At 33.4% G+C, this 12,209-nt stretch overlaps 1 protein-coding gene across 1 annotated transcript in view; it reads right to left on the bottom strand.

Moving 5' to 3' along the window:
* The window catches only part of ADGRV1 (adhesion G protein-coupled receptor V1), a 271,213-nt gene extending 259,599 nt beyond the window's left edge, over positions 1 to 11,614 (bottom strand). The window contains exons 1-8 of the mRNA XM_053931503.1: positions 11,432 to 11,614; positions 10,353 to 10,502; positions 9,167 to 9,262; positions 7,978 to 8,082; positions 6,551 to 6,664; positions 3,420 to 3,985; positions 1,919 to 2,189; positions 764 to 1,093 (exon numbers count right to left, since the gene is read on the bottom strand). Of these exons, the coding sequence (XP_053787478.1) occupies positions 764 to 1,093; positions 1,919 to 2,189; positions 3,420 to 3,985; positions 6,551 to 6,664; positions 7,978 to 8,082; positions 9,167 to 9,262; positions 10,353 to 10,502; positions 11,432 to 11,614 (1,815 nt within the window). The remainder of the gene's footprint in view (positions 1 to 763; positions 1,094 to 1,918; positions 2,190 to 3,419; positions 3,986 to 6,550; positions 6,665 to 7,977; positions 8,083 to 9,166; positions 9,263 to 10,352; positions 10,503 to 11,431) is intronic.
* Positions 11,615 to 12,209: the final 595 nt, after the last annotated feature.

The following is a 12,209-nucleotide window of genomic DNA, read 5'->3' as shown; positions in this document are numbered from 1 at the left end:
TTTTTTTTCCCAGAAGAAAAATGAAGGAAAAAATAATCATTGGAAAATAAAATAAATCTTTCTTTAAACATTTTTGTGGAAAACCCATTTTCTTTCAAAAGCATAATTTTAGTGTATTTTTCCAGCCAGTCTTACAAGCAATGACACAATCTCCCTTCTTACGAATTCAGCTAGAGAGAAAAAAAACCAACCAACCAACCAAAGAAACAAAAAACCAAACCACAAACGAAAACAGAGGACCAAAAAATCCAAAAGGCCACATACAGGGGAAACTAGAAGAACTTTTCAATTCCCTGGTCCAAGTTGCACATAAACTAAACATATTTGACTATTTTAATTTGTATTTCCTTTCTTTTAATTTCTAAAATCTGTCAAACTTCTGTACTTTAGGAGCCTTAATTTGATTAAATCGAAAGGCAAAGGGTAGACAGAATAACGTACCTGAAAAGATAATTAACTTCTGCAACACTGATATAATTTTGTTAAATTTCATTATTGGTAACTGAATCCTATTACAACAGTGTATGTTTTAAAATGGTGTAATTAGTAAATAACGATTAGGAATAAAGCTCTTTATAGCATATCTGTGGAAGCAGTATCTAAATAAAAGAGTTTTCTCAGCTACAGAACTAATTGTTTTTCTTTTTTTTTAATCAGGCAGAATAATTTCAATTAAGTTAAAACTGAAGGACCCACTACTATTTTATATACTGTTCTTTATATTACATGGGCTGAAAACCCACCCCAAGAACAGCTGAGATACCTGTATGACAAAATGAGCTCCATTTTGAAGAAATGCATCATTTCGTATTGGTATATTTGTAGTAGCTTGTGCTTTTCCTTCTGGAAAGATGAGAGTACTTCTTCCAGACATATTTAGAATGCCACCTTTCGCTCTCTCAGGATCTAGAGCTCCAGCTGGAATATACAGCGTAGTATAAACCAACTGCACATCTCCAACTGTTCCTCCTTCCCTTGCAAAACTCAAGGATAAAAAGCGTCCCATTGGATTACTTTCAATCTTCTGATTCTCCAAAGGATGGAATTTTATTAGCCCATAAACATCATCACTGTCCTGAATGTAAAACAGAAGCTGCAAAGCAGAAAACAGCATTCTGCATTACTCTATATCATAGTTTCATGCTTTCACAAAATCATCTCCTGTCACCACACATTTTTCTCCTTAGTGAATTAGCATCAGGAAAGAAATCAGATTGACAGCTTCAAAGTATTCTTTATACACAAGAAGCATTGCACTGACAGTGGCAACTGTGCATCACCGCACATGCCAGAATGAGCTCTGAATAACTGATTTTTTTGGTTCAGCAGCCAAAGTGAATATTTTAAAAATGTTTTAGATTGTAAAGGATTTAATTTTATTCACCAAGCTCATTCCAACCATTTTCGAGAAAGACAAAGCAGGGACTTAAGTCACAGAATTGTCAGCAATTCTAGCCACCCTTTATTTAATTGTTCAGAGGTTACAGCCTTAATCACCAAACCTTCCTCTTGAAGTTGTTACTCTGTAAAACATTTCAGAAATCATTAAAACAGCAAATGAACAAGTGAAAGTAACTTTCCTGTCTTCTGTTAGAAAGCAGTCACTCAAGACAGCATTTATTCAATGCTATTGTTGCACACTAGGAATTATCTGAACTGAATTCTACCACAGTAAAAGAGTCTAGCATTGTACACATATTACACATTGTAATATGATATTACGTATCTAAATACTTTAGATACGGCTCATTAATATAATCCACTAAGATTATATTAAGGATTAGTTTGCTTGATTTTTATCCAAGGTCAAACCCTTTAACCTGTTCAGATAATGTATCAATCAATCAATGTTATTAAAACTGGTAAAGTCTTTGTTACTACAAATACCTTCTCCAAAAGAATTCTAAAGTAAACTTACCTCAGATGGCTCACTGACTTCTGCACCTCCCTGTATTGTATGAGCTAGGAGTTTCAGAAGATAAGGCTCTGCCTCTTCTGGTATATCATCATCAATAATGTTCAGGTGAAGTGTCACCAGCATCTCTCCTTGATCAAAACTTATCTCTCCCGCCTCTGGAAGTAGGTCTGCAGTCACAGGTGAAGGGTCACTGCTATTTCGGGTTATAACCCAGGAAACAGAAACATTTCCATGTGTTCCACCATTTCTTACAATTGTGATCCCTTCAAACCTACAGTTTTGAACAAAAACAAAAACCCACAAACCATAATTAATATTGGCATGCATGGTTACCAATTCCCTAAAATATTTACACTAACCTACGTGGTATAAATATTAGCTGCTTGCAACTGACATTTGACTCAAGACTTACAATTTGTGAAATCATAACACATATGTAAGACCTGAGCATTTACACATGAACTCTCTGTAAAATCCCAGAAGATACGTGTTAGACCTCACTTTATTTACAGCAAGAAAGATACTCAGAACTGAGTGGAGTCTTGGCACATTTTACATTTGTCTTGAGAAATACAAATCAAATTCAATAAAACATTTTGCCTATTCTACATCATGAACATTTATGAGGCATGAGCATTGAAATAATGATCTTGAATGAACTGTTTGCCTCTGTACTAAAAATATATTCAGTTACTGATATTTATGATACTGGAAATGTCACGTTGCCTGCATCTGACAAGTGAATGACTACAAAAGAAATCTGGAAATCATAACTTACAAACATTTAGAAAGCAGGATTTATTTCTTTACTGTGCATAAAGAAAGAAAGATGAATACCCAAGTGCTGGGCCCTACATACCATAAAATATTCTTCCAAAATTTCTCATAGTATGATAGTTGGAGGCATTATTTGTTTCTTTGGGGATAAACCACCACTAATTAGTGGTGGACATTTTTACTGAGATTATCAATATTGTGTATCAGTCTACCTATAAAATTTGAACACAGCTTTGATTTTAATCTCTATGTAAAATTACAAATATTTAAATTGTTTTTGAGTTTAAGGTAACTATTTCATGGAAAACATGGAACACTTTTTTTCCCCTTAATCAGAGACTGGCTTTATAGATAGCAAAAACAAATATACACAAGGGTATAATACAGAAATGTATTTCCCACTGAACCTGTGTGTAGCAGTATTACAACTTCACTGATCCTATCTTTAAATTAAGGAGTTTTCATTATTCTGATAATGTGATTGAATACTTATGGCTTATTTACACACAGTTTATAGATATTAAAATACTTTCTGTATAATTAGATATTCCCACTTCCTTGAAATCTTTGTAAATAGAGCTGATAATAACAACACACTAAGTGATTACTACATTCCATTTTAGTAGTGATTTTATAATTACTTTAATGATATCCTAAGCAGCCTTAACAGTTACAAACAAATCTATTAAACTGACTAGATACTAGATTTTAAGATCTGTAGTACCTTGAAATTTGGTCTTCATCAATGATAACAGTGTGAGTGAACAGAACACTGTGGATTGACAGCACTCCATAGGGTTTATCATTCGGCTGGATAGTGACATGAACAACAGATGGATAAATCAAAACAGCATCTCCCTGCAAAGTGTCTTTAAGAAGCATAATCTGAAAGGTCTCAGCAATTTCTGGTATGGCATCATCAAGGATCTTAAATTTCAAATATGTTTTGTGAATTAGAGGTGGGAAAACAAGAGTTGTATTTGGCTGTAGATCTAGGAAGTCTACATTAAGCTGTGCATGTGCAGTTGAATCCCCAGTTATGATGGCGTAACTGACAGAGACTTCGTCTTCATCAGGTCCAATTAATTTTCCAGTGACATCCTTACCACGAAGCACTTGGATTGTTAACACTTCATCTTCCTCAGGCACCATATAAGCATTCTGAACAAAACGCACAGGACTGTCATTTTTCCTAATATTAATCCACACGGAATTTTTTGTGTTGTTGATTTCAGCCCCTCCCTCCACGCTCTTCAGACAAACAACAAAGATTTCATCATTTTCAGGTACCTGGAAAAATAGTATTAGCAACCATGTGTAAGTCCTATTTCAAATATATGCAGAAGACACATACTGAGAAATTTGGTTTATGCATTTTGCAGAAGAGTGAAATTATACCATCTTGAAAGCTCATTTTGTATTAAAACAAACAGGAGAACAGTCTTGCTTTTAGCTTTCACTAAAAATCCCTTTTCACAATTTAAGGTCTCTATTTTACCTAAACATACTTCTGAAAGAGAGTAGAAAGTCAAACAAAATACAAATAAAAATTACTCAAGAATCAGAAAAATCTTCATCTTTACAGCTTGAGAGTATGAGACCAACTGCCATTTTTGAAAGCCACCTCTACTTGGAAACAAGTGTTCCTCTCTATTACTTATATTTAAATTTTCTTTTTTGTGATGTTGATTCTGATCTATCTCTGTATGTGCCTGAGACAATATAACAACAACTTCTGTTGTTATAGAACCTACCTTGGCCCATCCATCCCTATACAACTGGAATCACCAAAAACCCAGACAAAATTTCCATCACAGATCTGAGTGTTGTCTTGTTCTTACCAATAATTTAGATTTTTGTATTTCTACAAAACAAGCGTTTAAAACTATATTTTAATTCTAGCTATTTCTTTTCCAATATCTGATGCAGGAGACAATAAAGAATAGCTTATAAACCACAAATTACAGAATTAATGATGAGATTTCTGCTTTAAATTACTGTATATACATATATGGACAAAAATGGTGTGATGTGATTATGTGATTCCTGGGTATCCTGTGCAGAGCTAGGAGATGGACTTGATGATCCTATTGGGGTCCTTTCAACTCAGCATTTTATATAATTTTATGATTTTATATTTTATTCCCCAAATCTTGATTAGCTACACCTGTGGAACTGAAAAAAAATTATTATTAAAACATACAGATAAAAAGTAAATATTTAAAAATTATTTGTGGTCTTTGCATTTCATCCTTACTGTGGACTACTGGAAACCAGTAGTATTTGCTTCTGAGAGGAACTCCAGGACAAAAGTACAACTTCTGAAAACCCTGCTGTCCAGTATTTCTTTCTCTTTCACATTCATTTATTTATTTGCCACCCTCAGATCCTTTTCTAGGGCTAGAAGAGTGGGCATGATAGCTTATGCCAATTCAGTTCCTTTGGCTTGTGGCACTGAAACATGCATAATGCCATTGACTGATACCAGGGTTTGTTGTCAGTGGGAGATCTGGAAGATCTCAGCCACCAGCTTCCTATATTGAAGTACAACACAGTTGATCTACCTCATTAAAAAATAATGCTTACTTATGTTTCATTTAGTTGAATAACTAATATTCCACATGGCATAATCTAAAAATATACATTTAAGAGAGTCAAAATATATCCACAACTTTAGTTGTAGTTTTTATCTTAACATCTCATATAGAGATGATACAGGACTTTGGATTTCTTAATGGCATCATTATTGACCAATGAAAAACCCAGTCAGACATCAAAGACAACATAAAAGATTTTCAGTGTTGATTTGCCTCTTTCATTTTCTGTTAAAAATCTTCCATTATTCCACACTAAAAAAGGAAATATGCACAATAAAATTACTATAAATATAATACTGTAGAGATCAGAGTTGCAGTCACCTAAGTTTTGTAGGAAAAAGGCTTTGCAATTCAGAACAATACATGTTACAGAGTTTTTTCTTAACTTCAGATCTTAACAGCTCAAATTAAGTTCTAAGAGTAACACTGAATGCTTGTGCATTCCATCATCATCATCAGTGAAGGATTTTTATACAAAATTAACCTTTTGTGTACAGCCATGGAAGACATCCAGCGAGTAAACCACCACAGCTATACAGATCAAAGTTTGAGTGAAAGACCATTAGGTACCTCTCAGAGGAAAAATAAATCACATCTCCCCATAAACTGAATTAATTCTTTTCATATATAAGTTACAGAAATAATACATCTAATCTGAAAGAGATATTTCTACACAGCAGTTTGGCACAGTCTCTTAAGTACTAGTATCAGGGACTTGGGACACTATTTTCCATAATTAACAGAAATGCACAAAAAATTGCTTAAAAGCTTCCCACTTTTGACACACTTTTCTTTCCCCTACATCATTTTTAGTGAATTTTCTTATCAAGTTGTTCAGTATCATGTTCACACAGAAAAGTTAAATATAGAAATATAAATATCAGTCAAAAAAATGAACCTGTATGTAGTTAAAGAACATCATCCTTCACAATACAAGAACCCCACTTTTCCATTGAATAAAAATATAAAGCTTTCTTGATTATTTGTACTTTTACTGTACAACACCTAACAGACCTAGTCAGAGCAGTTGGGGTATGTTCAGAAACTAAAAATATTAATTGATGAGAAATACAGAGTCAAAGAGTATATTAAGAAGATAAAATGATAGCCCACAGAGATAAAACTGAACATCATTTTATGAAGCAGAAGGACTTGTAGCCCTGTTTAAACCAAGCATTTTTATAACATAATATACAAAGTCCCTCCAGAACAGCAGTCAATCTATACATCCAAACCAAAAATGTCAGCTTGTTTTTACCTGATCATCAAGCACTGTTAAATTATAAATCAACACTGATCTCCCAGGGGTAAATGTAATATTTCCCCAGGCTGGACTCAAGTCTTCTTCAGCTGAGTTTGGTCCATCTTCTATCTGCAAATAATTGTTTTTTATGGTAAGAAATATATAGAGAATGCATAAAAATCCAGTACAATACAGTGTGTGAAATGCCTAAGAAATTTTTATTTATTCACTCCCGGTCATATGCGCACACATTCAGTTGTGAAATTCTACTCTTTTTGGGAAGATGGAGTAAATCAGAGTAGGCATTCTGAAGAAATTATGTATTGCCAGAGAAAGAGGAAGAAAACTACTTCCATACAGGCCTTTTGAGAACTCTTTGGTATCTACTGATGCATAACTGACTCTTTTAAATAATAAAAATCCTTCTCTTTTAATTTAACTAGCATTTCCTAATCAGTTCAAAAACAAGATAATAGCAATTACTCGTTTTGTGACTTTTCTATCTTGACGTGATACTAAGGAAATTACACTTAATACTAAAACCTAAAAAATTAGTAAGACACATAGAGGCAATATATAAGGGTTTTGTTTTAGAAAATCTTGTAAATTTTTTTTCAACACATGCATATAAACTACATTTTGAGATTAACCTGATAAATTAGATAGCAAAATTTATTGGATTTAAAACAAACATATCTGGAATAAAAAACATAAAGAATCACTAAACATTATCTATATATGCTGTATTTAGCATGCAAGAACATCCACTACAAATCTTTTGAGATTTTGGCCCATCTAGATTAAATCTTTGCTGACAACTGATAAAGGAATTTTTATATGAAAAAGAATTACCTACAATTTTAAAGAATGCAATAGAATCAGAACCAGACAAGGAAAAAAATCCCCCTCTAACAATAAAGGCAATAAGTATATCCCATTCACATAATGTATGTGATTAATGGCCTAAATATTCAAGTAATGATTTTGAAAGGTTGAAATGTCTGGGAATTCAAACTGCAATCTTACAGATACAGAAATTCACTAAATATTGAGCTCTACATTTACATTTTTGAAGGTGGCAAAATCACCTTCAAAAGAGTCAGGTGTTTATAAATTTTAAAAAAATATATAGGACATTTCTTGCACACTCAATAGACATTGTTTGCTAATAATACCAACAAATGCTGCTTCAAGTATCTTCTGAAAAGACAGAGAATACTCTTTTTTTTTAAATATATTAATTTTTACTAAATTAAGAAGTTAGATAATTGCAGTATTTTCCAATTGAAAGATAGTATCTTCCCATTTTATGAAACAGAATTAACAAATGTAGACATAGCTATTGAATCCTTTCACTTTAATAAACACTTTGATACTTTATGATTTTGGCCTCATAGCTCCATCTAATAGTCAAATGTATGAAGTTTTTTTGATAAACTCACCTCAAAACTTACAAAAACCGTCCCGTAGGTTCCTCTCTCCCTGATTAGAGTGAGAGGCACAAATTCATTTCTGCCCCTAGGCTCATTCACTGTGATTAAGGCAGACTAATGAGAAAAAAAAGGGACAGGCAATCAGGCACAGATCAAATATCACACCAGATGGAATTGTTACCATAGAAATACTAAACTCCCACAGACAAGTTAATCCAATCTGCAAACCAGTCTGCTGATGGCATACATTTCCTAGCAACCAATTAGTTCAGCTGATAGAAAGATTGAAAGGTTTGAGATAAAAAAATTATCATAATGTATGTAGAGTGAGTTTTCTTGAGTTTTTGTTGTTTGTTTGTTTTTGCAAATGTGCATAATTATAATACATTAAGCATTGGCATATGAGCACTGGTCATATTTACAGGAGTTCCTAACTCTATTAAAAATAGGTTTTCTTCATTAAAATCTCATTTGTTAGATAACTAGACAATGGGCTCCGTCTATAAAACTGTTATAGCTGAGAGATTTCAGACTTACAACACTTCAGGGAGCAGCATGTTTTAATACTATCGTATTAAAAATTGTTCATATTGGATTTTTTTCACAGAAGTCTTCTAAACAGTTTATTGCCACAATGCCAGCAATAAAGCAGAGTTTCTCTTTCTGCTAACACAAACTTTGTATTATTGCAAATATCCTCCATACCACTAGAGTCATACCACTCTTACCCCTAGAAGGTATTATATTATGCATAGATCATGATACTGCCCTTACAGCTTTAGAGTTAAATATAAAATTGCTCACTTAAGATGGGAAAAATGTATATATTCTTAAAATTTCCAAGCCACTTCTTTAACTTTTCTATGGTATTACTTCCTCATTTCTTCCATACTATATTGAGGAGCAGTGGGACTGAACAATTTCTAAAAGCCTTATATCTAGATGAGCAATATAGATTCATCCAAGTTTGAGGATCTCACGCAACATTTCAACACCTAAAAGCATACAGAAATATTAAAGCTGTATATATGTATGAATTACATACATATGTATGAATTATCTCTAGAGATGTTTTTGGAGATGTAACTCAGAATCTGTTTTCAAGGGATTTGGGTGAATAACTAACCAGCATCTTTGACAATTTCATCTTTATGTTTACTAAAATGTTCTATAAAATATACCACATAAAAAGTCATACCATATTAAAAGAAATTATTCCAAAGGCATTGTCATTTGATAAGATCGTTACAGTGACATATTTGGGAGCACCAAGCTTTATCCTTGCAGATGGTTTCTAAAATTAAAACCAAAATAAAATAGTAAGTATGGTAACAGAAAAAAAAGGCATTTTGATTTTACTGTCTCTTAAGAGTTAATATCAGCTTACAAAAAATGTATGTCTTTTTATCATATATCACAATGAAAATTGTTGAAAGCAATAGAATGCACTGAGGTCATTCCTAATTGCTCTGGAAATACACTGTAAACAGTCAACAATAAAGTGCTTGAAACAAACTTTGCAAATTATTAACAATACTTAAACAATTAATAACAGCATATCAATAGGAAACCATACATGAACCATCAAATACTGCCAGGAATTGCAAGGTTGTTCTTTTTTCTCCAACATTGTATAAAGCTGAAAGTCTGAAGCTATTATAGTGGCATACCAGCTAAAGGATTTACTGGGATAGCAACTATAAGAAGCAAATCTTTATAGCATTGTAAAATTGACAATTTTACAAATCAAAGTAAGAAGGAACGGAAAATATGCATTTTTATATTCACTGCAAACATCGCCATAGATGTGTAATATTGGCAATGAAATAAAAAATTTATTTTTAATGAATTTACATCTTACTTAGTCATGACCTGTTAGCTAAAAATATATGAATGTGAACCCCTCTCTTGTAGAATAACTCCTGTGAGACAGAACAATGTGAAGAAATTTATGGGTAAATATTTATAAAATTGTTTGGGTTTAGATAAGTCATATTTAACCTCTGCTTCTGGAGGACTCGAAGTCATCCTCTTTTTCTGCTACTTCTATCCTCTCCTCCATGTATATTCTAGGCAGGAAAACAGGAGATGCTGAGTCTTCACAATCTAACTCTTCTGGGCTCTAGTACACCTTCAAATGTCCACAGCTGAATGCAATGCCTGCTCAAGTGTCAGGTGCAGCAACATGACACAGAGACATCCACAGAAATGCAAACTTTCTGAAGGGCAATAAGCATCATCCTGCTTGGATTCAAGATTTCAGCTCTTACCTATTACTGTTTACAAGCAGTAAGACTACACTGTAATCTATGAAATACCATTCACCTATATTAGATCATCCACTTTTTTCTGTGGAACAGATACACTGAAAAATTGAGACTTACCAGTAGTGTCAAGTGAAATGTGAATGTCTCATCAGCCTCTGGAAGATCATCATCACAGACAGATATATACACTGTTCGGTTTGTTTCTGTATCGGGTATAAATGCAGCTGCATATGTGTCAAAAAAGTCCCCTGTGTTTTCTCCATCAATCTGCAATAAACAAACAACCAAATGCCACCTCCTTCTTCCTTCAATATCCTCTATATTACCATTCTAGACTCATTTGAACAGACTTCATACCCTCTTTGCTGCACATAAGTCCTCCCACTGCACAAAATTCTTTCCCCTGCTGTCATACAGTTAATTTCTGGAAAGAAGGTACATAGATAATAACCCATTTTATTCATGCTGAGTAAAGAGGTGAAAAAAAAGAAACAATAAAATAAATAGAACACTTTCTTCAAAACTATTTATTACTTCTTTCCCTGCAATTTGGTATCTTTTGCATAATGTACCATATGATAAGGTTTTTTTATTGGAAAAGCTATGCCTGTACAGGAAGCACAGATTCTGTATATCTCATAATACTCTACATGAATTAAACTTACCTGAGGATGTAACTCCCCTCTGCCTTCCATTCTAAGTACTGGAAGGAGCCTAGGCATTCAACCTTGATTAACAATTTGATCGCGAAAGTTGGCAAGATTAAGTCTTCTAAAAAGAACTTCCCTCCTTTCATCTCAGTCAACATAAGAAAATTCCCCTAATTCTACTGTAAGTGAGGTGATTAGGGGAGAGATTACAAAGGCAGTCATGTAAAAACAGTCAAGTGTCTAGACTAAGTTTACAGTTGGGCACTGAGACATTAATGGAGAGAAGCCACTGAACCAGCATAGCTGCCACACCTGAATCATCCTTCTTAGAAGCTAAAGGCTTGAAAGAACCATTGTAAAAAACCTATTCTTCCTCTCAGAAGAGTGAAATTAGAAGTTCAGAGAAGAGGAGACAAAGGGGTTTTTGTGGCTCTCACTTTTCTCTCTTATCAGTCACACTCACAACTCTCCATGTTTCTGAGTCCCAAAAAGTTCTTTAAAAAGTTATCCACAGTTACTGAGAATATAATTGCCATAGTTTCTTACCGACACAATTGCTGTGATGTTAGCAGGCTTCCCTGTCCTTTCAATTACAAGACGTATAACAGTTGTACTTGTTTCATTGACTACAAATTCTGTTTGTCCACTGAACTTCACTTCTGTTTCTCCAGATGTGAAATGAATGAGTAATGCTAAAAGCAAATAAACTAATAAAGAAGCAGAGGGCATCCCTATAGAAAAAAAGATATTAAAAATAAATTGTAATTCTAAAATACACAAAGCATTTGTGGTTGACCTTATCAATCCAGTTGACCCCTCTCAACTCTTCACATACCACGATCATATTGCGAGTGTCAGAATGAGACAAAAACAGAGGTCTCCATTACAACCAAGTTATATAATGTAAATATCATATGTATCTAATTCTACTTTTATAATTTTCTTTTAGTGATTTTCTAGACAGTACTTATCAACTTCTTCCAGTGGAGGAATAAGGAGCTTCTTTTAAAAAACAATTTTTTTTTTTTACTTTACCACAACTGTTTTAATTTTCAATCAATAATTAGCTTCAAGATTGACAGTTCAATTTCCACTTTCTTTGGAAAAGAAAAGAAAAAACACACAAAAAATTACAGGAAGGGTGAAGGGTTGGATACTTGCAGTCATCTCACAGATCATTTTCTGTCATCTTATTCACCATGAAATATCCTTACACATTTGAATATGTGCTTGAGTCTTATCCCATGATCCTTTCACGTGTTCCTGTCCCAGAGAACAACTGTGCTACTTGGCCATTGCAATCCTTATACAGGCAGACTTTGAT

This window comes from Vidua chalybeata, chromosome Z, assembly GCF_026979565.1.
Source record: "Vidua chalybeata isolate OUT-0048 chromosome Z, bVidCha1 merged haplotype, whole genome shotgun sequence".
NCBI classification, from domain to species: Eukaryota; Metazoa; Chordata; class Aves; order Passeriformes; family Viduidae; genus Vidua; species Vidua chalybeata.
The sequence above is the reverse complement of the archived record's forward strand: the minus strand, read 5'-3'. Positions and strand labels throughout refer to the sequence as shown.